Source organism: Doryrhamphus excisus, linkage group LG9 (genome assembly GCF_037039965.1).
Source record: "Doryrhamphus excisus strain RoL-2023G ecotype Guam linkage group LG9, RoL_Dexc_Guam_v1.1, whole genome shotgun sequence".
NCBI classification, from domain to species: domain Eukaryota; kingdom Metazoa; phylum Chordata; class Actinopteri; order Syngnathiformes; family Syngnathidae; genus Doryrhamphus; species Doryrhamphus excisus.
This window is the reverse complement of record NC_136365.1, coordinates 22,076,101-22,103,046: the sequence shown is the minus strand read 5'-3', so window position 1 is coordinate 22,103,046 and position 26,946 is coordinate 22,076,101. Positions and strand designations below refer to the sequence as shown.

Genomic DNA, 26,946 nt, shown 5'->3' with positions numbered 1-26,946 from the left:
GGGTTAGTACATATAAGCAGGAACATCAAACTTTGACCTGTGCAACAAACGTGGGCGGATGAATCCAAATAACATCAAGATCTGTCGATATTGGATCAATGCTAACATAATAAGATTGATACTTTTCACTTTTGTTTTACAAATCTCAGTTTTTATGTGTTTTTTATATACAGTACTGCACAGTGGAACCTCGGTTAGCGTCTGGTTGTTGGTGTTGCTAGCTGTTATAAAATGTAAATGTTTCTTCATCTTCATTAAATTGCCACTCATTGCACTCGAGCCTCATTCAGACTTAGAAAATAGGAAGGCAAACATAGTTAACATTCGATTATGCTCGTTTTCCAACAATTATATGTATACATCGCTCTCTCAATGATTTAGAAATACAATAAACCTTGTATTATTATATGTATGAGGGACTTCCACTCCCGGCCGCTAGATGGCGCAAGCCCAATTCGTGAGTTCTTCGTAGCTAATGTTTACTTCCGGTGTGTTATTCTATGGCGCGTGCCGGCGTGTAATACATCGTGAAAGTTCACATTAACACTGTTAATTTTCCCGTAAAAATATAATTTATTCGGCTGTGATTCATCAGAAGTGTGTTTATCGACACGATGACTGAGGTAAGATTCATTTCTAAAGCTTTTTGGTGGCGCTTTTTCTTGTCGCTCTCGATCATCTAACTCGGGCTCGGCTAATTCCTGGAGTGCAACGATGTTGCCTCTGTTAGCTTACTCATTTATTGCATTTTGGTGGACGTTTGTGTGGCTTTAGTGGACGTTTTCTAAGACAAACATACACCTTGATTGTGTTCTCAGGACGTCCAGAAGCACTCGGTCCACACTCTGGTCTTTAGGTCGCTCAAGAGGACTCATGACATGTTTGTGTCCGACCAAGCCAAGTCCATCGCGTTGGATGAAGAAAGGTAAAAAAAAACAACACATCGTTGCTCCAATTTATTTTAAAATTGCTTAAAAACATTTACAATTAACTATTTTTTGTTGTTATATTCTTAATATAAATTCGGGAAGTTCCAAGTTTATACGGTTTTTTTTACGTCCTTTTGTGTTTATTGCTATAATTCACCTTAAAACTGTTTGTCCTGCCTCGATGGCTTTCCTTTGCTTTAGTTCCTACATGACTACAGTTAAACCCGTGTTTTTCTTGATAATCTCTTCCAGAATAAATAGTAAATATGAGAAACAATGAGAAATATATATGAATGACTACTAAAATTGAAAACATTAACATATTTTTTGAACAGAATTGTTAATCATGCCACGAATACACGGTTGTGGACCCCTGAGTGTAAATACGAATGGCTAATAAACGAGAGTTTGTGTGTTGAAATTGCCCTGCTTGTGTGTGCAGTCACAAGCTGAAGATGGCGGTGAAGCTGAAGGCGGATTATAATGCCGTTCTACACATGCCGATCTTGAAGGAAAGCAAGGACAGAATCCCTCAGCCCCCCAGCAGCATGCAGACCCAGCAGAGCTACACTCAGCCAGGTGACCAGGCCAAGTTCACGCGCTCCGTTCATTCCGCTATAGAACCAACACGCCCGGGTGTTAAGACGGGGAGAGAAGCTTTTTTTCTTCATAAAGTGGTTTTTTCATACAGAGAGTGGGTTCATCTAACTAGGGAGGGGTCAGAGGTCGTATCGTGTCCATGAGGAAGGGTTTTTTTCCTGCATTTTATCATGAAAAGCCACAACTTCAAGGCAGCTGATATATATATATATTTTCATCACATTTGGTGTTCATAAACAGACTGTAGTACACTACTGTTAAAAGTCAGTTTTAAATACTAATTAGTAGTAACTCTTATTACTCTCTTATCAACATCAGATGAACCAGAGTACATGATAACTGGAACACACGCTTACCCCTCTGGACCAGGTAAGTTCTGTTTTATTTGTTTTATTTATTTAGTTTTACATGTTACACGTTCAATTTTAAACCAAAATGTCGTGTATTTTCCCCCACAAGGAGTGGCGCTCACCAAGGGCACAAAGTTGCACAGGAACCCCAGCGATGCCGGAGTCCACTCCATGGCTTTGGCGCTGCCGCCTTCACAAGCCAGGTGACAAAAGTCTCTTTCGCAGACAGACATGTCGGAATGATCACAGGATAGACGATGCAGCACTCGTACGCCTCTGCTTTTTAATACGGTGAAAAACTTAATGCGGCTCAAAAATACTAGATAGGACAGCTCTACTTTGGTATAAAGCCTGCTCGAATAAGAGACAGCTGATTCAAGACTTCACGAAGACCCCCCCCCCATAACATTATCTGTAATGTATTTTAAAAAAATTGTTCCTCTCAGCCAAGACAGCAGCCGCACTGCTGCCAGCGTTTCCGACATCCATCGACATGCTGGTGCCACCGAGCGCTCTCACCCGCCTTCGAGCGCGTTGGTACGTCTCACCTTACTTCCTTTCATGATTTTTTTTTGGGTCTACTCAAACTGATGACTTTTTTTTCGTCTCGCTGTAGTCGATGATGGACGGAGGCGGCACCAGAAATAACTCTCTCATCAGAAGAGCAGCGATCATGCCCAAACCTCAGTGGCATCCGCCGTGGAAACTGTTTCGGGTGAGTCAGGAAGTGATGTACGGAAGGAGTCGCTCCTGTCATTTTCTACCAGTGATGATGTTTTTTCACCTGACAGGTCATCAGTGGTCACCTCGGCTGGGTGCGCTCCATCGCCGTGGAGCCCGGCAATCAGTGGTTTGTGACCGGATCGGCTGACAGAACCATCAAGGTGAGTGACACTGATGTGGACGTTTTTATTCCTTATACTCCCACATGTGCAATGTGTTAAAGGGAATGCCATAAAAAACATAATTTCAGAAAATTAATACTACGACATTGCAGAATGGTGCATCAGCATTTTGAAAAATGCTCTTTTATTGTCATTTTATTATCAACGAATGGCAATAAGCTTGTTTAGTTTTTAACCTATTGACGTCCTGACAGATCTGGGACCTGGCGAGCGGGAAGCTGAAGCTGTCGCTAACAGGACACATCAGCACGGTGCGTGGCGTGGCCGTCAGCAGTCGCAGCCCCTACCTCTTCTCCTGCGGCGAGGACAAGCAAGTCAAGTGCTGGGATCTGGAATATAACAAGGTTGGGTCAGATGGCGTTTCTTCTTGTTGTTCCCCCTGAAGTAGTTTTGCAATTTTGATGAATGGTCAGCTTCACGTAGCTCTGCATGCACTTTAAAATGTTGGTGTGAAAGTCATGCCTGTTAAAGAAAGCTATGTCGTCCAATGTACTTTCTCATGCACTCCAGATCTTTATTAAATTCCAGCAGTGACGGTACTTAAAGTGTGCTTGTGTTCGGCAGGTCATCAGGCACTACCACGGCCACCTGAGCGCCGTGTACGACCTGGACCTCCACCCGACCATCGACGTGCTGGTGACGTGCAGCAGAGATGCCACGGCGAGGGTAAGCTCCGCCACCGCGGCACGTTCGCTACGTTGCCGATGCGAACAACTTCCTGCTCGTGTTTCCTTGTTCAGGTGTGGGACATCAGGAGCAAAGCCAACGCGCACACGCTGACCGGTCACACCAACACGGTGGCCACCGTCAGGTGTCAGGCAGCCGAGCCTCAAATCATCACTGGTAGGATGATAGCGCCTCTTCCGCCCTCACTGAAAGTACTGGGATCCTGATCCGTGTGGCGTGATCTCCCGCAGGCAGCCACGACTCCACCATCCGCTTGTGGGATCTGATTGCCGGGAAAACCAGAGCGACGCTGACCAACCACAAGAAGTCCGTGAGGACCGTCGTGCTACATCCCAGACAGTGAGTGACCCAGCTTCTTACCGATCCTAGTTCCTCACAAACCCTCCGGTCCGCCCCCGGTCTCCCTCCAACTTCCCGGTTACTCCCAAAGTTCCCACTCAATGGACAGGTTCTCTTCCAACATGCCAGGAATTTCCCACTTTCCCCATTTCCCAGGTTCCTGTTAAGCTTCAGACATCCAGAGGCTGGCGAGTGTTGCTCAGTGCTGCTCTCTGCTGCCCTCAAGTGGACATACCACGATGGTGCTGTTAGTTGGTTCTAGAACTGGCCATGATGAGTCAATTCACGGGGAATAGGATTCAGTATTAATAAATCAAACATTTTCACTGTTTTTATTTATGATTTCTACCATTACCAGAGCCCTCTATAGGGGTGAAATAACAACCCTATAGTCACCTTTACACTGCTACTATGCTTTGTTTACAACACCTTGCTTAACTGTAATGCCCCGGCCACAGGATCACTGCAGGGACACAGGACTGTCGATGCTTTAAACGCTGCATGCTACTCAACAACTTAGCCTTTAATTGACTTTTATTCTAAACTTAAGGAAGGGTTTCAATCAAAGTGGGGAAGAAGGACAAGGCAAGAAGCCAAAAATGTACCACTTCCACACGTAGCGGGAGGCAAACTTTATTTCACTATGTCATGTCGGACATTGCCATGGCTGATGCATAATATAGCGAGGTTGCAGGTGTGTTTAAACCTAGAGACGGGCTCGCTCCTTTCTGTTAAACCTGATGACCTCTCGTCGGAGTGTTAAGGTGACTATAGGGTTGTTATTTCATGTCTTGAGGACTCTAATGTTAAAAACTCTATTTAATTAGCTTCTCTATGCTTTCAACTAGGAAACTATTCCATTTATGACTAGGGTTGGGCATCAAGTCTAATATTCTGATTCTCCTGGAATTGTTCAAATGTTTTGATTGGCTGCCCTGTATGTCAATCAAGTGACAGATGTTGATCAGCTGTCGTCTATTTTCTGACAGATACACCTTCGCCTCGGGTTCAGCTGACAACATCAAACAGTGGATGTTCCCCGACGGCAAATTCATTCAGAACCTCTCGGGACACAACGCCATCATCAACACTCTGGCCGTCAACTCCGATGGCGTGCTGGTCTCCGGAGGTATGGCTCGATGAGATGGGGAAAAAGGGGGGGTGTTTTTGCCGGGCGAGGCAGTGACATGGTGGCTATGTTGTCGTTGTCGTCGCCATGCAGCCGACAACGGAACCATCCACATGTGGGACTGGCGGACCGGCTACAACTTCCAGCGCATCCACGCCGCCGTGCAGCCCGGCTCCCTGGACAGCGAGTCGGGCATCTTTGCCTGCCTGTTCGACAAGTCGGAAAGCCGCCTGATCACCGCCGAGGCGGACAAGACCATCAAAGTGTACAAAGAGGACGACACCGCCGTAAGTCTCTTGTGTTTATTGTCATCATTCATAGTACAGGAATATTATCCACTATTGCAATACATGTACACAATACTACTTTTTAGTGGATACAAGCTGGATACTGAATACTCTAGTACATCCTAGCAGTATCTTTCCTTTAAAATGATGTCATAAAACTATCATGGCTGTACAGTCGTCCCTCGTTTATGCCGATGAATTGCTTCTAGACCTGAGTTGTGAATTTCTGCAAAGTAGGATTCAATATTAATAAATGGAATATTTAGAAATACTTAAATCTATTTATGCAGAAATGTAGCAAGAGACGACTGTACTCCCTCTATTGGCTATTGTAGGAAAATAAAAGCAGTTTGTCCTTCTTACAGACGGAAGAGAGCCACCCCATCAACTGGAAACCAGACATCCTCAAGAGAAAGAGATTCTAATCATTTTACCGTTTTTATTTTTTTAACATTTCTTTAGTTAAAAGTGTCTCTGGTCAGTCTAAAAACCATTTGCATTTGTCGCTGTACTCGGTAAGTCCGATGAAACGTCCATGATGGACGGCCAGGAAGCGACCACTGTGCTTGTTCTTGATGACCACGGCTCTCTGGTGAGCGCGCTCCGTCTGGTCAACCAGCAGGAGCCACTCCTCTCGCTCGGAGGGTCCCACCTCGGAGCGGACCTCGTCCCTCTCGGGGGCGTACCCTGCACGCCACGGCCACTGCTTTTCATTTTGTATTTCCACACAACAACACCACTGTTCTCTGATTTTGATGCGTCATTAAAGAATTTTTCACTAAAGCTCACCCAGGTATCTCTTGGTCACAGCGTTCCTGTAGTGTTTACAAGCGCTGCCCTTCATCTCCTCCCAGTAACAACCAGCATCCAGCGCCTCTTTCAGCTGGACCGGACTTCCTGTTCCGCTCACTGGGTCCATCAAGCGCTCGCCTGGGGATTCAAGCAAACGCCCTTGATCGCCTCATTAGGTACACCCGCTTGACTTTAACATAAAAATGCTGACTTTTGATATGTTATTACTGTAGTTGTACTGCAGTACTATGTCATACTCGAGCTGTTTCTAATATTCCCGTCCTCTCCAAGAATAAGATCGTCAGGCTTGTTGCTAGCATATTGCTTAAACAAACATGTTTGTTACAACAGTGCCCTCCGGTGGTCACCCTGCGTGGACAATTTTTACAATTTTCCTGTCATTTACCTTCTTTTGCCAGTTGGCCGATTAAGTCCATCTACTACGGGTTCCTTTCAACTGCTACTTTGGTGACCCTGACGAGCTCTAAAGTAGCAGTTTCAAAATTTAGCCTAACAAAGATTAAAATATTACAGTTTTGATCTTACAAAAATATGATTATTGTCCTTGTAGTTTGCACGGCGTTCCACCCACATATTGTAGTTCTCCTTCCCTCCATCAGAGGGAGCCAAAGGTTGGCTGCTACAGTCTCTTAAAAAGGCTCATCATTTATTTGAGGAAATGTATATTTGTACTAGCTACAGTTAATCTTTGAAGTTTTTCCGCACCCGAGTCGTGGATGTGAAGCCTGGACAGCGCGTGGCAGAAGGCACGGCCTAGTTTCTTCTTAATGTGGTCTTTGGGGTCTTTGGCTTGGTCCTCCTCCAGTGTCAGCAGGTGGCCCACATTGAAAAGGATCTCGTCCCGCAGAGAGCGGACACACTCCTCAAAGTGCTCCCCGTCCTTCTCTGCGTCTCTACAAGACCAAACCCAAGGTTTAGCCATTCCGTGTTTATCCCGGTCTGGGATCTTCTCACCTGAAGTCGACCCACAGCAGGCCGGCCGTGATGAGCCCCAGCCACTCGCTGGCCTCCCAGTCCTGGGCCAGCATGACGGGGACCACGGCCACCCCCCTGCTGTCGGCGTAGTTCAGCTCCTTCTTGCAGCTGCGAGATGCCTGGTATGCCGGCGTCATGAAGGGACAAATGACGGCCGCCTCCTCCACGGCCGCCGCCATCCTAAAGTGGAAGGATGACACAAGCCCCGGGCTACTAGGTCGGCCATCTTCTCAGGTATGTGAACGCTTCATCACCAGGACATATTTGGGATCCACCAGTTATGAGAAGTTACCACTTACGCGTCATTGATGTTACCCGTCACTCCTCCTTCCTGCACGTCCATCCACACTGACAGGCCGTCTTCTCTGAGGCGTTGGTAGATCTTGGCGACCACGGCCTGGTCGTCCCACTGGTAGGAGAGCATAACGTGACGGGAGGACATGGCTCATGAAGTTGGAAGCATCTGTTGGAGTTGCTTCACACAAACGTTTAAAGACTTGGTATGCTTGGTAACCATTTGTTTTCCAAGCGGCTCAGGTTGCATCTCCGATGCTCGGCTGACCAAACGTCATTGTTACTAACATACAAAGAAAATATTCATCATTAAATATGATGGGTGACACCGTCAGAGATTATATGGATTATATTATATTTTGAATTATTTAACATGTATTGTTTGTTTATTCACAACAGACCAAGTAGTGCCTGTAGTTGCAGTTACCTTTATTTCCACCAGAGGGAGCCACAAGACCGCATTTACTAGTGCTGGGGCTTTTTTAAAAACCAATCCATTACATTGTTTCCACTCATTAATTCAGAAAAGCACAACTTTTTTTTAATTAAGAAAATATAAATATTTAGAAATATAAAATAGTTGCAAATGAATAAATAGATCATTTATTTAAAACATAGAAATATCAAACAACCTTGTAATGTCATCCAGTATAATGTACAATATATTTTTGAAACAAAATGTATATTTCCCCCCACAAAATGTGTAAATATAATAATATAAATTCAATAATAGTTATTTTTTAAAACTACTAATCATTAAACAAACATTAAAAAAAATAAATAAACTGGTTTATTTTAAAGGACTAATGATATAGAAATAGACATTGTGTGTTTTATTTATTGTACATATACAGAAGTGATATTTACCGTATGTCTCTTGTCCTTTGTGTCTTAGTGGATGTCCTCAGTGCACCGTGACGTCTGGCAGCGTAATCGCCCTCCTCCCGTCCTAATTACCAGACACACACACACACACACACAGATGGAGTGTGTCAGCGCTATGACATGTTAGCCAAAGCTCTGCTAGAAAGGCTGAAGAGCAGCTGGAGATGTGCCATGGAGATGAAGAAAGGCGCATGGAGGACAGGTGTGTCTGAAGAGGACGTCCTACCCGCCATCAGGTAGCGTGATTTGATCTTTTTGCCACTGCAGCTTCCAAAAAAAACAAAGTTGAGGAATGTACCGGCATCGCTTGGCCTGGCTGGTCCTGGCGCTGCTTTACGCCCACTCCCTCGCCCACTCACTCGCCCACCTGTTCAACCTGACGCTGTCCGTCAAAGAAGGCCTACCCGCTAAAACCATCGTCGGGGACCTGGCGGCAGGTCTGAGCGGTCCCAGCACCGGCTTCTTCATCTCGGAAAGCCGGGACTCATACGTCTTCCGAGACCTGGAAATCGACCCGGACACCGGGATCATCTCCACGGCAGTGGTCCTGGACCGCGAGACCAGGGGGCGGTACGACTTTGTGGCGGCCACCCTCACAGGGGAGATGATCAGAGTGAGGCTGGAGGTGGAGGATGTCAACGATCATTCTCCGGCGTTCCCCTCGGAGGAGGTGGACTTGGAAGTGTCGGAGCTGAGTCCACCCGGGAGCCGTTTTCACCTCGAAGGAGCTCGGGATCAGGATGAGGGTGACTTTGGTACCCAAGGGTACAGAATCCGAGAGTCTGAGATGGGGGACACCTTTCAACTGGAGCAGCGAGGTGGTGCTACTGCAGACCATCTCGGTCTGGATTTGGTCCTCGTGAGCAAAGTCGACAGAGAAGCTCGGGATTTGTACTCCCTGACCATTGAGGCCTTCGATGGCGGCATCCCAGCCCGGACCGGGACACTTCGGGTCAACATCCTCATCTCGGACGAGAACGACAACCCGCCCGTGTTCAACCAGACTGAGTATCGTGCATTCGTATCAGAAAATGCTCCGATGGGATCGTCTGTGTGCCGGGTCCACGCCACCGACCCGGACCTTGGAAACAATGCCAGAATCACCTACGAGATCAACCGGCGGCAAAGTGACCCCAACCACTTCTTCTCTGTCAATCAAACCACCGGAGTGGTTCATCTCAGCAAAGCGCTGGATTTTGAAGAGCAAGGTTTCCACGAGCTGATGGTCACCGCCAGAGACAACGGCGCACAACCGGAGTCCAGCAGGACGTTTGTGGTGGTGAAGGTGCTAAACGTCAACGACCACAGCCCCTCCATCAGCGTCCTGTTCCTCAGCGAGACGGGCGAGGCTGTGGTGTCGGAGGATGCTGGGATAGGAGACTACGTTGCAAGGATTTCCGTGTCAGACCCGGACCTCCATGGAGAGAGGGTCTCTGTGGCCCTCCAGGGCGGCGATGGGAAGTTCACCTTGAAGCAGACTGATGACTTCCTGTTTGCTTTGTGTGTGGACGCAGAGCTGGACAGGGAAGACCGGGATCTTTACCAACTGAAGGTCCATGCCTCCGATCTAGGGAGCCCCCCTCTGAGCAGTGAGACGGTCCTTGTCATTAAGGTGTCTGACGCCAACGATTGCCCCCCTGTCTTCGTGGAGGACGTCTTCATTGTCCGCATCACAGAAGATGCTCCAAAGGGGACTTCCGTCATCCGGATGCAGGCTCAGGACAACGACCAAGGCGTCAACGCAGACATCAACTACTCCATCTTCAAGTCGGACCGGGACAGCCTGGTGAGCATCGACGCCTGGTCCGGTCTGGTCACCACAGCAGGACCCCTGGACAGGGAGATCCAGGCGGAGGTGCGGTTTCTGGTGGTGGCGGCGGACCAAGGGGAACCGGCTCTGTCGTCCACGGCTACCGTCACCCTGCTCCTGGAGGATGTCAACGACAACGAGCCCGTGTTCCCGCAGCGACTCTACAACGTGAGCGTCCCCGAGCACAGTCCACCTGGAAGCTGCTTTTTACAAGTAAGGACTTGTTTTGCTTGACGGCGGCCATGTTTGTTTTTGTCCATTGGTCACCCGTACAAAATGTTGATGCGTTACAGCAAGATGGAGAGAAATATGATCTCAGGGAAGAACTAAATCTGAAACACTTCTATGCTAGGACTACGTTATGCTAGCCATAGCATTTCAGTATGTGGAATCAAACTATGGAATGGATTGAGTAAGGAAATCAAACAATGCACAACGATGAGCCAATTCAAGAAACAATACAAGCAGTTGATGTTTGCTAAATACAAGGATGAAGAGTCTTGAACCAGTCATGATGTGCTATATATATCACTATATTGACACGCACTATGGTACCCATTATGGCATTGGATGCTCATATCACCGAGTACTTCCGTACGTGACAAAAAATAAATAAATAAAAATTAAATAAAATAAAAATAATGAAAATTAATAAAATTAAATTAAAAAATTAAATAAAATAAAAATAATAAAAATTAATCAAATTAAATTCAAAAAATTAAAAAAAAAATTATATTAGGAAAACAGGAAGTGAACAAATGTAACGGTTACTGATTGTAAAAGTACCAGATGGAGGGGTAGGATTTAATAAGCTTTGTTTCTTCCTACTCCTTTTGGACATGTGGAACTGGGAACTGATTATGGGATGCACTCAATTGTAATCTGATGCGTGTTCAAATGTAATAAAACCATTACCATGTTCTGTAAAATATAAGATGCTGGTATTGTAGTCTTCAGCATCGGCTGATCCAGATATTGATCTTATCTGTTAGCATGATTTATGCACGTGGTAAGAGATTTTAGGTGTTTCTTTGCTGTTATCAAACCATTATGGGATGTCAATATCAGATCGGGACACTGTCCCAAATGCTGACATGATGCGGGACTGCATAAAGTCGTCCCCCGCTGAGGTTTCAACCCGTACGTCCTTTTTCGTAGGTTGTGGCCGAAGACGCAGACAGTCCAGAGTTCGGCACGCTGGTCTACTCTCTGTCTGACCAGAACCAGCTCTTCCACATGGACCCGCACACTGGAGATCTGTGCGTCTCCCAGGACATCGACAGAGACGTTGGACAGACGTCCCATGACATCCTGGTCACTGCTGAGGACCCGGTATTAAATTCACTTGATGGCTTCGAGAGGCTTTCTAAGACTGTTATCAAGTCTTATTAATTACTATTAATTATTAAGTCTGTTATTGTGATCACTTTGGAGCTTTCTCTTGTTCAGGGAGGCCTGAGCGCACACACCTACGTGCACGTGGACGTGGAAGACCTCAACGACAACACTCCGGTGTTCAACCCCGTGGAGTACACCACCAGCATCGGCAACCACGCTCAGCCCGGCACCGAAATCCTCAACGTCATCGCCACCGACGCCGACTCTGGTCGCTTCGGCACCGTCACTTACGCCGTCCTGCCTGGAGACCTGTCCGCCTTGTTTGCCGTCCGTCCCCACGCGGGTAAGCACGCAAACCGGATTGAAGCGGCCATTTGTTGTGAGTGTCGGAATTGCCGGATAAACAAAAGACTTAGTGCGCATTAAGTCCAGATCATTTGATTGTTAAGGTCAGGGTGCTGCACAGCAGGGAGTGGCGCAGACGCGTCAACATATGGCGCAGGATGCTCGACTTAGAGCCAACACACATCTTAGCAACACAACACATGGATTCACATTAGCAATGGATCCCTTCAATCCTGCATGGTGGAAGTATCAAAGCCCATTACACAAATCTGCCTCCTGGTGGCTGAGTGTGGCATAGCAACAACCTGATGGACACTTGGTGATGATGAAACATACTAACATCATGAAACGGGCATTAACGTCTCCTCCTCTTACATAGGCATGCTTTACCTGACGTCCCCTCTCACCCACCTGGGGGGTGCCAGCGCCAAGCTCGCCATCACGGCGCAGGACGGAGGCGGCTTGAGATCGCCCCGACCGGCGGAGGTGACCGTTCACATTTTAGCCAGTGCTCAGGCTCCGCCCGTGTTCCAGAGATCATGCTACAACTTCAGCGTGCCCGAGGACGCCCCCGCGGGCACCATCGTGGGGACTGTGCGGGCCACCGGTCCCACGGGTAATGGTAATGGTAATGGTTTTATTTCATTTGAACATGCATCAGATTCCAATTGAGTGCATCCCATAATCAGTTCCCAGTTCCACATGTCCAAAAGGAGTAGGAAGAAGCAAAGCTTATGAAATCCTACCCCTCCATCTGGTACTTTTACAATCACTAACTGTTACATTTGTTCACTTCCTGCTTTCCATAATACAGTTTACAGTTTTTATGCACCATACAGTGACATAATGGGTACTATAGTAACTGTCAGGGTAAGCTTGGCTCCTGTGGAAAGAGCAGCATAGACCACCACGATGTATCCCACCCACCCAAGCGATGTCTCGTCCAGACATGAAGAGCTGCACTTTAATCTTTAATCCTCTTTAAAGACGATCTCGCAGACAGGAAATGTCCCAACTCAACTTTTATGACAACTGAAAGATGATTAATATGTTAGAACACAAACACAATACAGAAGAAGCCTGCCACTCTCTTTGTTTGAGTATTAAATGTTGTCCTTGGAATGCTTTAGGCTGGCCTTGAAGCTGGCCACCGTAGACGAGTCACTTAAGGTGTAATGAATGAATGAATGAATGAAGAGATTAAAGCCTCAATCAGAAACAGCAGCATGTGGCCACTTTGGCGGCTAATGCGCCGGTAAGCTGGTGTCTAAGCCTATAAGGGCTCGATGGCGTTGCACCAGGCCAGTTGCAGTTCTCCATCCTGGCAACCTGAAACACAAGTTAGTGCACATTTCTTATGATTTACATTGTATGTGAATGGACATACACAGCCCTCGGCCATCTCTGTGTGGAGTTTGCATGTTCTCCCCGTGCATTGCGTGGGTTTCCTCCCACATTCCAAAAACATGCTAGGTTAATTAGCCACTCCAAATTGTCCATACGTATGAATGTGAGTGTGAATGGTTGTTTGTCTATATGTGCCCTGTGATTGGCTGGCCACCAGTCCAGGGTGGACCCCGCCTCAGCTGGGATAGGCTCCAGCACCGCCCGCGACCCTTGTGATATTAAGTGGTAGAGAACAAATGAATGAATGAACGAATGGACATACAGAGGTTTCTCTTTATACTTACTACTTTATACTATACATTATGTCTACATACTATTGACATGTGAATAGATAGACCGATGTGTGTGTGAATGGATGGACAGATGTTAACATTAGGCGTGGTTATGTGAATACATAGACAGATTGAGTGTGTATGAATGGAGAGACAAATTTACATGACATGTGTATATGAATATATGCTTATATGAACGGACATACAAATCTTTATGTGACTAGATTAACAGATTACAGGCATTTCAATGAATGGACAGACATTGTTCCGTAAATGGGAAGACAAATGTCAACCTTATGTGTGCACATTTTTGGGCAGACAGGTGTTTAGGTGAATGGACACACAATCATTGTGTGAATAGATAAACAGATTACATGAATGGACAAACAGAGGATTTTCCACTCAGTTCGTTCCTTGTTTTCTCAGCAGCCTCCGTCGAGTCGGTATCCTACAGAATCTCCTCTGGCGACCTTCAGGGTTTGTTTGGCGTCCACGCCACGTCGGGCCAGATCATCAGCGTCCGAGCTCTGGACCACGAGTCTCTGCCCTGCGCTCTGCTCTTCCTTCAGGCCTACACTGACTCCTCCCCCATCTACAGCACCGCCCAAGTCAACATCACCGTCACGGATGTCAACGACGTGGCCCCCGCCTTCCTGAAGCCGAGGGACGCCATCACGGTGTCCCAAAACACGCCCCCGGGGACGGTGCTGTTCATCGCTCACGCCCACGACTACGACAGCGGCGCCAATGGGAGGGTGTCGTACCGCCTCCGAGGTCGGCGCTCCAGTGGCGCATTTGTGGTCGATCCCAACCTGGGAACCCTCACCTTGAACCAAAGTCTGCAGGGGGACCCTCGGCAAAGGTACGACCTGGACATCGTGGCCGAGGATCAAGGAGATCCTCCTCTGAGCTCCATGTTGACGCTCACCGTTAACGTGGACCGCACCGCTTCCTCAGATAGCCTCGCCTTCGAGACGCTGGTCTACCAGGTGGAGATAGGCGAGGGTTACCGCCAGGACTCCAGGGTCATCCAGGTCAGGGCGCACCCGAGCCGAGGCCCGTCCCATTTGGCCGTCACTTACTCCTTGGCGGAACATGAAGCATTCCTTCCTGCTCCCTTCCGGATCCATCCCAAGACTGGTTGGTTGTATCTCTCGGACAATCTGGACTACGAGACGGAATCTAAATATCGTTTTGGAGTGTTAGCCACCGCGATGGACATGAACGCCACGGCCACGGTCATCGTTCTGGTTCTGGATATCAACGACAACACTCCGCAATTCAGCAGGGATGCGTACTACTTCACGCTATCAGAGGGACCGACCCCCCGAGGCCTGGTGGGACAAGTCAAGGCCACGGATAAGGACTCTGGGAAAAACGCCCAGCTGTCCCACATCCTGCTATCGGATGGCAAGTTTTTCCGCATCAACGATAAAACAGGTACAATCACCCTGACGTCCTTTTTATTTGTTTAGAACGCACGCCCAACTTCCTCTTCCTGTGCCCCGCCCACTAGGTGAGATCATCACCTGGGTGGCGTTGGATCGGGAGCAGCACAACCAGCACACCCTCAAAGTGATGGTCACGGACCAGGGAAGTCCTCGTCTCAACGCCACCGCCACAGTCCATATCCTGGTCACGGACATTAATGACAACGCACCGCAGTTTACGCACCTTCCTGCTAGCAAGGAGCGCAATGTTCAGGTAGACCTTTTTGTCCAGACAATGTTTAGAATAAACCCCGATTTCTAGTAGGGTTGGATACCGAAAACTGTACCCGTACAGGCACTGACCCAGTTTCTTCAGTACTTCCGAGTACCGACTCATGTTCAGGAACCATGGTCCGGTTCCTGAACGCCAGTCTCCGCGGACTGATTTCTAGATTTCTAATCTCCTTTATTTTCAGATATTGGCTGGTGTACCGTCGGGAACGTTGGTGACAACCATCTTTGCCAAAGACTCCGATTTGGGAGAAAACGGAACTGTGGCTTTTACGCTGATTACCCGTACGTCATTTCAATCATGGGTTGAATCGATAGCGTACACATAATGTACTTTTCCTTTTTTTAGTTGGCGTCCAAGGTCAACGTTTGGGACATTTCGTGATTGACAGTAAAAGCGGCGACATCAGAACGACGTCACTTTTCCAGCACAACGTGGAAGCGGCTTACACCCTGAAAGTGACTGCTCGTGATGGCGGGAGATCACCGCTAGAGGACGCTGCACTCATTCATGTTCAGGTGCACTCCGTACTTTTGATTTACAGCATTTTCCATTTTTATTCTTTGACAAAATATGGTGAGATATGTTAAGAAGAACCACGTGGAACTAAGATATAATGGAGTTAAGATTACATAAATATGATAAATGATATTGGAAATGTCTACTAGTAAGGATGTGAAAAGCAACGCTATAAGATTCTGTTACCGGCGAAACACGCCATGTAATGCACAAGTTGAGCAGCAGAGGGAGACATTGCTACACATTTGTGGTTCATTATGCTTCAATTTGTTTTTTGCTTTCTTCCTCCTATTTTTAATAAATTGCTATAACTGTGCAACAAGCAGCACCTATTATATTATATACATATATAATACATATTTAATTTCATATTTTGATTTGTAGATAATACTTATATGTCTGTTTCAGGTCTATGGAGACCAGGCCCAGTTTGGACATTCCGAGTCACCAGTCGTGAGATGTCTCTCGGTGAGAGAGGACACGCCGCCGGCCACCGTCATCGGCTCAGCCAGCATCTGGCGTGAAGGGAAATTCCACTATTCCATCACAGAAGGAGACGGGAGCGTCCACTTTGGCATTGACAGCGAGTCAGGGGACATCTACGTCCGCCAGCCTCTGGACTATGAGTCAGTTGTGCAGTTCACGTTCACGGTTCTTGCCAAGGACGAGTACGGGACGGGGAACGTGACGGTACAGGTGTTTGTGACGGTGGACGACGTGAACGACCACACCCCCTGGTTCCCGGATGAGCTGGTGACCTTTGCTTTAAGAGAAGACGCCGCTATCGGTTCGCCGGCGTTTGCCTTTCATGCACAGGACGGCGACGGGACATACACTAACAGTGCCCTCCGCTACTCCTTAACCTTTCACCCAGGCCGCAGGTGGGGGTATTCCGGCTTCCCCTTTCAATTGAACCCTCACACCGGGGTCTTAACCGTGGCGGCGCTGTTGGACCGCGAGATGACCCCCGCCTACGCCTTCACCGTGACCGCCAGCGACCAATCCGAGAGCCAGAATGAGCGAAGGCATACATCAGTGACGGCTCGGGTTTTTCTGCTGGACGTCAACGACGAGCGGCCCGCGTTTGTATCGACGGAGGCGGTCCAGGTGATGGAGGACGCGGCGGTCGGGAGTCGCGTGCATCATTTTGTGGCCACGGACGGAGACGAAGGGGACAATGGACTTGTCTCCTACGTCATCCTGTCTGGGAATACCGAGGGCTTATTCTCTCTGGAGGAGGACACTGGTAGGTGCAATTAGCAGACGTCAAAAACAGCCTTTTATTGCAGGTTGAAATGATTTTACAACAGGCACAATAATAACTAAGACTGTCAATCCACTCCAATATTTCATCATGATTAATCACATTTTCTCCATAATTAACTCATTTTTAATCGCAATAAAGGGTGGATAGAAAGAAGGTTTCATCTATCATCCTCTTCAAGCACAGGTTCTTGGCGTACTGTTTAGTCACTGAATAATTAATTAATTCACGAATTAATTCACTGAATATTGGGCAAGAAAGCTATGAATTTGAAAAGATGTCCTCCTGTCCTCACGCAGGCCTCCTGCGGCTCTCAGCACCGTTGGACTTTGAGACGGAGCGTTTCCACCGGCTGACGGTGGGGGCCCTGGACCACGGCCGGCCTGCACTCTCATCCACCCAGACGCTGACGGTGGACGTGGTGGACGTCAACGACCAAACGCCCGTCTTCAGTCGGGACGTCTACGTCGCCAGCGTGTCGGAGAACAGGGAGCCTGGAGAAGCGGTGGTCAGGGTGTCCGCCACTGACCAGGATTCAGGTGGGTTTTAGGGGGCGGACTCACCAGTGACTCAAACGGGACTCAAACGAATCCTGTGTCCTTTTATCGAGAGCTTCACAAACGAGAGGGTCTCCGAAGCGCTAAATCGTGAAAAATTAAATTCTTATTCCATAATAATTTGACATAACTTCCATAATATTTTCACTTTATTTATTTCTTAGAATATGACTTTTTCTCCTAATAATTTGACTTAATTCTTGTAAAATTACATCTTTTTTCCATTTCCTCTTTCTTTCAATTTTCAAAGTATTTAAGCGTTCTTCTTGCACATTTTCATCTCGTAGTTATGACTTTATTCTCAGAATATACAATATATTTTTGTCATTTCCAGCTAAACAGACACATCAAAAAATTTCACTTCCACTCCAATTTTGTGTGCCTAAAATCCTAAATTTCTACCCGAGAAAAAACGTTGTTTCAAATGAGTTTTTCAATATGCTGTATCATGATTATGATAGTGTGATATTATTTTATTTCTGATATTATATTATTCTGATATTCTTATTATTTTTATATGATAACATCGTACCATTATTATTGTCATACTTCATGTTATAGTAATATTTCTATGTAATTTTGAATGAAGGTAATTGTTTAGGTTTATTTTATTATTTCTGTATTATTATTATTAGTAGTATTATTAGTACTATTATTATTATTATTACTATTATTATATGCCAAGCCTCCCCCACCCCAGTGGGTGCCCCTACACGTCCAACTCAGACCGTACATCGTACCTGACCTCAGATCGCACGCGTCTGCCGTGTTTATTTTAGCACGCCGAGCGCCAATCTCGTTTACTTCGTCTCCCGCCGCTGACAGTGCGTCTCTGTTTTGGTGGTGGGGTGGGGGTCTGATACAGGAGGGGTTCTAACATTCTTGAGGGTGAGAAGGGTCCAAGAACAGCAAGCTGGTGGCTCCTCAGGGAGATCTCAAAGGTCTCATGATGATTTCTGTAATCCGAGCCACCTGTGCCAATAAGCTGGCTGTTTTCCTCCCCGGGGTGGAGGGGGGGGGCAGATCAGGCCTGATTGGATCCTACATTGTGCTTCACCATCATACCAGGCGGCATTTGTGATACCTTGCTCATGATTTGCTTGATGATGTTCCCCAGAGGAGAACGCCGTGGTGTGGTACAGTCTCCTGCCTGGACCGGGCTACGAGTTCTTCAGCATCAATCCGTACAGCGGACTCATCAGCACCTCCTCCTTCCTGGACAGAGAGCAACAGCAGCAGCAGCAGTTCACTCTCAGAGGTGGGACCCCCCTCCCACCGTCACCCGCCCCCTTCTCGACTCTGCATTGGAAGCATTCAGCAGGGATAAAGTGCTTTCAGATGTTCTATCAGAATATTAGTCCAGTCAGCGGCACGGCCAACAATTCCACCTGATAATGAAATAATAACAGGAAAGGCCGAATCGCCCTGAGGTGCGCCACAATCAAGTTAGGCTTTCCATCGGAGACAAATTCTTACATACGAGGAGAAGAAGTGAAGGCAAAGATGAAATGTCTCCAAAAGTAAAGGAGGTTCAGCTGCTCATAAAATGTTTTTAATTGTTAATGTTTTCTTTGTGTTTGATTCCCATCCTCAGTCCAGGCTCGGGACAGCGGCCCCCGGCCCCTATCGGGCACCGCCATGGTGCACTGCTCCGTGCTGGACGACAACGACAACCCCCCGGATTTCACACAGTCCTCCTTCCAGATCAGCTTGCCGGAAAACCTGCCCCCCGGGGTGGTTCACACTGCTCAGGCCTTCGACCCGGACCAAGGAGAGAACGGCACCATTCACTACTCCATACAAGGTCAGACCGGCAGGAAATGTCCTGTTTGGGTTCGCTTTCAGGAAGAGGGAACCATGACGAGGCGGGGTCGGCAACCCTAAGGAACACCTTAACACCGCGTCTGTTGATTACGTTGTCGCTGTTGTTTGGTGTGCAGGCGATGACTACAGAGGTGTCTTCGCTATCGACAGCCACTCGGGCGTGCTCAGGACCATGCAGGTCCTGGACCGTGAGGACAAGCAGAACTACACGCTGACCATACAGGCCCGTGATGGTGGCAGCAGCCCTCTCAGCTCCACCACGCAGCTCCAGCTGGTTCTCCTGGACCACAACGATAACACCCCCACCTTCACCCGCAGGAGCTACCACGCCTCCATCCGCGAGGATCTCCCAGCTGGGGTCCAGGTCCTGAGCGTCACCGCCCTGGACCCCGACGAGGCGTCCAACGGGGTTGTTGCCTACTCGCTAGCAGAGGACAGCAGCCGGGGCGCTTTCTCAGTTGAGGCGTCCACGGGCGTTATCCGGACCACGCGGGCGCTGGACCGAGAGAGGGGGGCCTTGTTCAGCCTGAGGGTGATGGCGACAGACAGCTGCACCCGAGGACCGCTCAGCTCCTTCGCGTCAGTCACCGTGCAAGTGGAGGACGTCAACGACAACGTGCCCGTTTGTGAGCGGAATCCCATCAACGCTTTCATCTCCAGCGGGACACTTCCAAACCACGTCATCACCACGGTGACGGCCAAGGACACGGACCAGGGGGCGAATGGGACCATCAGGTTCTCCCTCTCAGATGATGAGAACCTCTTCGACATCAACAGCGAGTCAGGAGAAATTTCACTCAGACGACGGGTGAGGGCGGGGTTGTCCGTCAGGAAGCTTCAGGTACAGGTTTCAGACAGAGGACTTCCTGCTTTGACCTCCAGCTGCTTGGTCCTTGTTCGCCTGAAAGGACAACCCGAGGGTCTGCAGTTCACACACGAGGTGTACAACGCTACTATCCAGGAGAACATCAGGGCGGGTCAGTCGGACCGCTGTCCTTAATTAATTGTCTTGTTTATTGTAGTTAATTGGTCCTGATTGTCATAGGTCAACTTCTGCAAAGTTGTACTCCTTTTAAATCCTTTGTTCCAGGCACGTGGATCACAACTGTCGATGCCAGCGACCCGACCAGCAGCAGACGAGGAATATCGTACGCCATAGTCGGCGGCGATGGCGTCTTTTCCATCGACCGCCACACAGGTAGCAAACATTCAGTGCTAGCCTTAGCGTCCCTCGCAGATGGCTTCCTTATGCAGCGTTCGCTTTGAACTATGCTAATTTCACATTTAATCAGCCGTTTTATTTTCCACAAAAACATCTTTGCCAGAAAATATCTGCTCCGTTTTTGCCAAGAGGCTCAAATTATCTGCTTCATCTCGCTGCCGTGTACTGTACACAAAATTGTTTCCATAAGAGGGCCTGCCAGGCCTACTCCATCATGCTCCAAAAAGCAGATACTCTTGTTTTTATTTCGCCAACGTTCCAAGGGTCATTTTCTGAATGTGGTAGGCGAGGTCCGAGTGCAGAAGGACCAAGTGCTGGACTTTGAGGACAGCCCTCAAATGGAGCTGGTGGTCCTGGCGGACGACGGGGTGCAGACGGCTCACTGCAAGGTGGTGGTCAGTCTACAGGACTCCAACGACAACGCCCCTCTGTTTGAACAGGGCGCCTACGGGGCCGCTGTGTGGGAGGGGCAAGCACGCAACACCTACATCATGCAGGTACGGATCACTGGCGGGTTTGTGTTTCTGTAGCCTGGTCGTTACGGTCGCTTCAGGTAGATCTTGTCTTGTTGATTAGCAACTCTTCGACTAAAATGAACGTCTTTCCTGAACCCGGTGCAGGTGTTTGCCTCCGATGCCGACAGCGGGATAAACGGAGAGGTGGACTTTTCAATCGTGTCTGGGGACCATAATGGCGCTTTCATTTTGGACTCCGTTCGTGGGATCCTGGCTACCAAAGCGCTGCTGGACCGGGAGATCACGCCATGCTACGAGTATGCTAACACCTTATAGCGCAGTGTCCCCTATCCTCCAGTGGTGGGCGTGACCAACAGAATAGATACCATAATCAACCCGATGTCGTCACTTCCGGACATGAGGCTAAAATGACGGCAAACGTTAGCAATATTAGCATAGCTTATGTAAGCTAAAGTACTAACATTACATTTTAACAGTAGCATTATGCTAGGTTTGCCTTAGCTGCCTTACATCCCCCATGTCTGCACAGCGGCAGGCATCATTTAACGACATGTAGCGAAGCCTGTCCAACAAAGTCCACCGGTTGTCCTCCCGCTGCAGGCTGGTGGTACAGGCCACAGACAGAGGAAGTCCTCCGCTCAGCAGTAGCACCACCATCAGGGTCCAAGTGGTGGACATCAATGACAACAGCCCCGCCATCCCCCCCATGGAACCTGCGCTGGTGGCCGAGAGTAAGCTAGGACCTCAAAGCCAAAAAGCCTCTCGCTGTCGATCCTTCACGTCTTCTGCTGTGCTCCAGATCTTCCCGCAGGTTCTGTGGTCACCCGGGTGACGGCCAACGACGTGGACCTGAACTCCACCATCGTCTACAGCTTCTCCCACAGCGCCTACACCCACGGCCCCTTCGCCGTGGACCCCTACACCGGAACCGTCACCCTGACTAAAGACCTGGACTTTGAGGGGGGTAACACTGAGTACAACCTGACCGTCTGGGCGTCCGACTCCCTCCACCAGACATCCGCAGAGGTCCGAGTTCAAGTGCTGGACGTCAACGACCATGCACCGGTCTTCGCACAGGTGTCATACCAGGTAGGGGACACAGTAGATGATTCGGTATTGTGTATATATATATATATCATATTTCTGTTTTTTTTGCTTATATCTTCGTTCAAGGTGGACTTGTCTGAACTGGTTCCAGAGGACTCCTTCGTGGTGAACGTGTCAGCCACCGACAGAGACTCGGGACTCAACGGCAAGGTGGTCTACAGGCTGCTTTCGTCTCCTTTACAAGGCTTTTACATCAACGCAGACACCGGTAAGAAAAACCCCTCCAAACAGGAAATGGCGCTTCCCTAAATGCCTGACCTCTCCATTGATTGATTAATGAAAGATGTCCCTAAAGACTAGGTCTCGTCCCGTAGGGGCCCGTATGACCACTTGTGACCTAGGATTTCTATTGTGTATAGTACTCAAGTACCTAAAGTTAAAATGTCACCCAAAAATCAACAAAAAGAAACCCAATATGGCACTTCCTGTGTAGTACCACGGGCCCCTCAGTTGAGGAACAACAAATAGCAGCAGTGGAAAAAGTGCCAGGCATTATTAATCAAGCCAAGCTGGAGTGGCATTGAAGCGAATCCTAATAAATTCATAACAAATACTGTATGTTCCCGCCACTCAGGTCAGGCTCGTTGCTAGCAGTACACATGGCAGTCATTATGACAATAAGAGCAATGGTGTGTTACTAACTCATACAGTATATCATATGCACATTGTTTTGACTCAAAACCGCTCCTTATTTTGGCAGCTCTACTCGCTCTTGATGCTTTTTCACTGGCAAAAGCAGATACTACCAGGTACTTCTTTTAGGAAGTGTTCCAAGATGATCAATCAATCAATCAAACTTTATTTGTAGAGCGCTTTTCATACATAGAATGTAGCACAAAGTGCTTTACGTGTACAATACTCCTATTAGTTAATTAGAATCATCTGTATTTATATATAGACATAAAACCCTACTTGGAATGGGAATATCGTTCCTTCGGAAATCTGTTGATGATGTGTTCAATGGTCGCCTCGTCAGCTGATGACCTTGCTGTGTTTTCCGTCTCTCAGGATCCATTTTCACCAGCAAGCCGATGGAGTCCAACAGCAACCGCGTGCATCTTCTAGTTGAAGCCCGAGACGGCGGAGACCCAGTACGCTCCACCATCACCTCCATCGATGTGCTCATCGTGGACGCCAACGACCACGCCCCTCTATTCCATCAGGACGTCTACACCGTCAGCGTCTCGGAGGACACGCCCACCGGTGCCACGCTTTTGACGCTCTTTGCCTCCGACCAAGATTGTAGCCCTGAGAATACGTACTTGGACTACGCCATCACGAAGGGAAACACGGGGAAGCCATTTTGTCTCCAAGTCAAAGCGGAGAATCAGATGAAAAATGTTGGCAAACTGGTTCTGTGCGGTTCGTTAGACCACGAGACCACAGAGAGTTACTTTCTCACGGTGAGCGTGTCCGACCGTGGAACGCCGGCGCTGAACAGCTCCGCCATCGTCACGGTGACCGTCACAGACTCCAACGACAACGCCCCGGTCTTTTCCAGCACCGAGTACCACGCACGGGTCAGTGAAAGCAGCCCCGTGGGCGCCAGCGTTGTCCAGGTCCGCGCCCACGATCCGGATTTGGGAATCAACGGTTTGCTGCGTTACGACATCGTCTCGGGGGACAGCGGAGGACGCCTCAGGCTGGATGCTCAGTCTGGTCTTTTGGTGGTCAACAGCTCGCTGGACTACGAGGAAGACTCCGGGTACACACTCACGATCCGGGCGTGTGACGGCGGGGAATCATCGGAAGATGATCGCAAAGTGGCTTTTACCGTGGTTTTTATAACGGTTCTGGACGAGAACGACAACAGTCCCTACTTCCTGTTCTCCACTTTGAACTGCTCTGTGATGGAAAACCTGCCCGTGTTTACGCACGTATGTTCAGTCCACGCTGTCGACAACGACCTTGGCCCCTACGGGCGGCTTACTTACTCCATCCTGTCCTCCTGCTTCACTGACTTTGGAGACAGGAAGGAGGCGTTCGCCATCGATCCCCACACGGGCCACGTTCATACCAGGCAGACGTTTGATTACGAACACGAGCGCGAGTACTGCTTTGTGGCGGAAGCCAGGGACAAAGGCGACAAGACGGCTACGGTGCGACTGCACATCTCCATCAAGGGCGTGGACGAGTTCAGTCCCGTTTTCACCCAGAAGCAATACCGCTTCCCTTTCCCGAAAGACGCCAAGACCAGAGAAACGGTTGGCTTTGTGATGGCCACGGACCACGATGGAGGAGTGGACGGGGTGGTGGAGTACTCCCTCGTGAACCCACCGCCGTTCTTTTCCATTAACAAAACAATGGGTGCTATCTATGTGTCAGGACCTGTAGTCCGCAGGCGGGGCAACGATGAGCTGGAACTGCTGGTTTTGGCCGGTAGTCCCCGACTGGGCTCCAGGACTACTTCCTGTCAGGTTTTTGTCAACATCTCCACCTCGGCTGAGGTGCTTGTCGGGGTTCCTCTTGATGGACATGTGCTCAGTCTGAGCGTCTCACTTGCCATATTCCTGCTCTTCCTCGTCATCTTCGTCACCCTGGTCCTCAGATCCAAAATAAAAAAGTCTGCTTCTGTGACATCAAACATAAAGCGCGGCTCGTTTGGACGATCGGACTGCGCCATCTCTCTGCAGGGGATGAAACCCAGCATCTTGGTGAGCAAGTGTGGCGCAGCTAGCCGTTACACCCCGTCAAGCTCAAGCGGCCGTGGATCAGCGGAAGGGGAGACGGCTGAAGACCAGGAGATCAAGTGGATCAACGAGTACCCCTCAGAGAACCCGGACTCGGCCTTACCTGGGGACACCATGTCCTGCCGGTCTGTTGGTGTAGGTCCACAACATATTTTATCAGTGACTTTTGTCTCAGGGGGGGCCAGCACTGAAGCCCTCCACCACTTTCAAGAGGGAGGAAGTGAGGGACTACTTCCTGCAACAATAAGGGGGCGGGATCTGGAGGGAAAAAGGGAGAATGTTGTTCTTTCTGAAGCTCTTGCATCTTCAGAGTCCCTGTCCTCACTTTTGCGTCCAGATGAGCGTCTGGAAGGGGGCTACACTTGGGACTACCTGCTGGACTGGGAGCCACGCTTCCAGAATCTGGCCTCCGTCTTCACAGACTTAGGGATGCTCCTGGATGAGGATCTTCAAGGTGGCCGCGAGGACTTGGCAACGGACATCCGCGGTCCCATGCACCCGCCGCCGCTCATAACGTCCGTGGCTCAGCCCGGCATCAGGACCGTACCGCCGCGAAAACCACATTGTGCGCCCGGCTTAGGGAGGCGGCCCTCCTACCCCAGATATGCTTACTCCCCGTTGGCGAGGAACACGGGACTCACCCCGACGGCCATGACGCCCACGTTCTCCCCTTCGCTGTCGTCACTCACAATCAGGACTCCCACCGTCTCGCCGGTGGTCTCGGACACCGGGGTCGGGGGTATCAGACTTGACTCGGGGCCACTGACTGCAAGCCTCCTGGAGGCAGAAATACAAGTATAAGAAAAGGCTTGGACTGTGATCCCCGGACCAAGGGTACCCGCCCAGACCCCGGATACCGGCGCCTCACCATGGAAAAGGATCACAGACAATCCGGCGCCTTGTGGGTGGGGCTCAGACTGAAGAGTCAAACAGGTCCCCACCACCCCTGGGGGCCGGGGCGGTGGTCGTCTTGACGTTGTAGTCATACTGTATGTAGTACTGTAGCTAAAACAACAATTTTACAAGGTTTCTTGTTCTTGACTTTTAATCAGCATTCCTTCGTGTTCTATTCAACTTATCTTGGTGTCGTTCCTCGGCCTTGATATACGGCTCTCTTAAAAGGATGGCAATAAAACAAATCATATTTGACGTCCAATATACGTTGGAGGTAACGCGTAGCAGATGTACTGTAGTACATCATGGAGTACACAGCATTTCATCAACACGTTATGTGCTTGCTTTTCACCCTTTTTCATCTGTGTACGATTATTCTATTATGATTATTAATCGAATGTTAATGATGTTGATCATGCCGTGGCGTGTGCCGACTACCGACGTTACGTTATGACGTGTTTTATGGCACGTGAATATTTCTTCATCAGAAACAAATTGTGTTAGGCCGCATGCTGTAAGTGGAAGCTGTTTTTCCAGTCTGCGCTCTAATGGAAGCATGATGGGATGCTGGAGGTTCCAAAGCAAATGTGCTCCTCCTCAGGGAACGCCGGGAAGGATCCGGAGGTCTCCATCAGATGTTTCCAGCAGAGATAATAAACAGCGCGGCGCTGACCCTCGCCATGCGTGCCATCACCCAGAGGTGCCTTTTTCTGCTTTCTATGATTTATTGACTCAGCTCCGTCAGCTTCTCCGCTCTTCACTCCTCCATGCCATTTGTGATTGCAGCAGCTCCCAGGCCCATGGAGGAGATCTCTCAGCGGATCAGGTGAGCTGGCTAAACAGGCTTCCCCAGCACAGCGAGTCTAAAGAGCCCCACTTCTGGAGTGTAAGTGCTTCCAATCCAAAGAAAAACTACATTAAGACGCTTAATCCACAAAGTTCACGGCCCCTTTGTGCCCCGAAAGCTTTTTATCTGCTGTCTGACATTTGCTGGCACAATACTGTACAGGCGTAGTCAAAGATCCTCTACGACAGGAGTGCAGGGGGCGGCGTGTAAGGGGGGAGGCAGCTAAGTGCCCCCCCGCACTGACAGGGGCCTCACAAAATACAACAGCAGTGGTGACAACAGATTTTTGTTTCCATGGGCAGCACCCCCGCAGGAGCGCTGTGTTGTTTTTAAGGAGTTATTCAGAGATCCTCTATTCGACAGGAGTAATCTGCTGTTTTTGAGCACCAACTGCAAAAAGTCAAGTCAAAGATCTTTTAATAACAGGAGCGATATGATGTTTTTAAGAATGTGGTCAAA

The 26,946-nt window shown here is 48.9% G+C and overlaps 3 protein-coding genes across 4 annotated transcripts; 2 read left to right on the top strand and 1 right to left on the bottom strand.

Annotated features, from left to right (window-relative positions):
* The first annotated feature begins 455 nt into the window (after nt 1-455).
* Nucleotides 456-5,987, top strand: plrg1 (pleiotropic regulator 1). Its single transcript, XM_058084913.2, has 15 exons — nt 456-623; nt 819-925; nt 1,372-1,508; nt 1,848-1,898; nt 1,989-2,082; nt 2,326-2,416; nt 2,496-2,594; nt 2,671-2,763; nt 2,979-3,128; nt 3,349-3,450; nt 3,525-3,627; nt 3,702-3,810; nt 4,800-4,939; nt 5,033-5,226; nt 5,592-5,987. The coding sequence occupies exons 1-15, from the start codon at nt 615-617 to the stop codon at nt 5,649-5,651; spliced, it is 1,539 nt and encodes a 512-aa protein (XP_057940896.2). The 5' UTR covers nt 456-614; the 3' UTR covers nt 5,652-5,987.
* On the bottom strand, nt 5,705-8,253 carry LOC144899800 (uncharacterized). Its single transcript, XM_078793284.1, has 6 exons — nt 8,176-8,253; nt 7,314-7,423; nt 6,994-7,194; nt 6,745-6,932; nt 6,016-6,156; nt 5,705-5,913 (listed from the first exon to the last, which is right to left on the bottom strand). The coding sequence occupies exons 2-6, from the start codon at nt 7,355-7,357 to the stop codon at nt 5,705-5,707; spliced, it is 783 nt and encodes a 260-aa protein (XP_078649410.1). The 5' UTR covers nt 7,358-7,423; nt 8,176-8,253.
* Nucleotides 6,052-26,359, top strand: dchs2 (dachsous cadherin-related 2). 2 transcript variants are annotated; one of them, XM_078793689.1, is made up of 22 exons: nt 6,052-6,194; nt 6,845-7,248; nt 8,204-10,216; nt 11,162-11,335; nt 11,453-11,684; nt 12,066-12,308; nt 13,795-14,805; nt 14,882-15,069; nt 15,272-15,371; nt 15,436-15,605; nt 16,015-16,852; nt 17,170-17,409; nt 18,545-18,685; nt 19,022-19,231; nt 19,368-20,228; nt 20,342-20,449; nt 20,759-20,970; nt 21,094-21,245; nt 21,550-21,680; nt 21,749-22,038; nt 22,123-22,264; nt 23,065-26,359. In XM_078793689.1, exons 3-22 carry the CDS (start codon nt 8,486-8,488, stop codon nt 25,545-25,547), a joined length of 9,657 nt encoding a protein of 3,218 aa, XP_078649815.1. In that variant the 5' UTR covers nt 6,052-6,194; nt 6,845-7,248; nt 8,204-8,485; the 3' UTR covers nt 25,548-26,359. The 2 variants fall into 2 exon arrangements, with proteins under 2 accessions (XP_078649815.1, XP_078649814.1); XM_078793688.1 differs by having other exon boundaries at nt 13,792-14,805.
* The last annotated feature ends 587 nt before the right edge of the window (nt 26,360-26,946 follow it).

Excerpts from the sequence above, each read along its gene's own strand:
- LOC144899800 (XM_078793284.1), bottom strand. The coding sequence starts at position 7,357 with ATGGACGTGCAGGAAGGAGGAGTGACGGGTAACATCAATGACGC. Across the intron at positions 7,195-7,313 it reads ACGGGTAACATCAATGACGC|GATGGCGGCGGCCGTGGAGG; the intron begins GTAAGTGGTAAC and ends CTTCCACTTTAG. Across the intron at positions 5,914-6,015 it reads TGTGACCAAGAGATACCTGG|GGTACGCCCCCGAGAGGGAC; the intron begins GTGAGCTTTAGT and ends CGTGGCGTGCAG.
- dchs2 (XM_078793688.1), top strand. The coding sequence starts at position 8,486 with ATGTACCGGCATCGCTTGGCCTGGCTGGTCCTGGCGCTGCTTTACGCC. Across the intron at positions 12,309-13,791 it reads CACCGGTCCCACGGGTAATG|CAGCCTCCGTCGAGTCGGTA; the intron begins GTAATGGTAATG and ends TTGTTTTCTCAG. Across the intron at positions 15,606-16,014 it reads CTGCACTCATTCATGTTCAG|GTCTATGGAGACCAGGCCCA; the intron begins GTGCACTCCGTA and ends TGTCTGTTTCAG.
- plrg1 (XM_058084913.2), top strand. Across the intron at positions 926-1,371 it reads ATCGCGTTGGATGAAGAAAG|TCACAAGCTGAAGATGGCGG; the intron begins GTAAAAAAAAAC and ends TTGTGTGTGCAG. Across the intron at positions 3,451-3,524 it reads GCAGAGATGCCACGGCGAGG|GTGTGGGACATCAGGAGCAA; the intron begins GTAAGCTCCGCC and ends TTCCTTGTTCAG.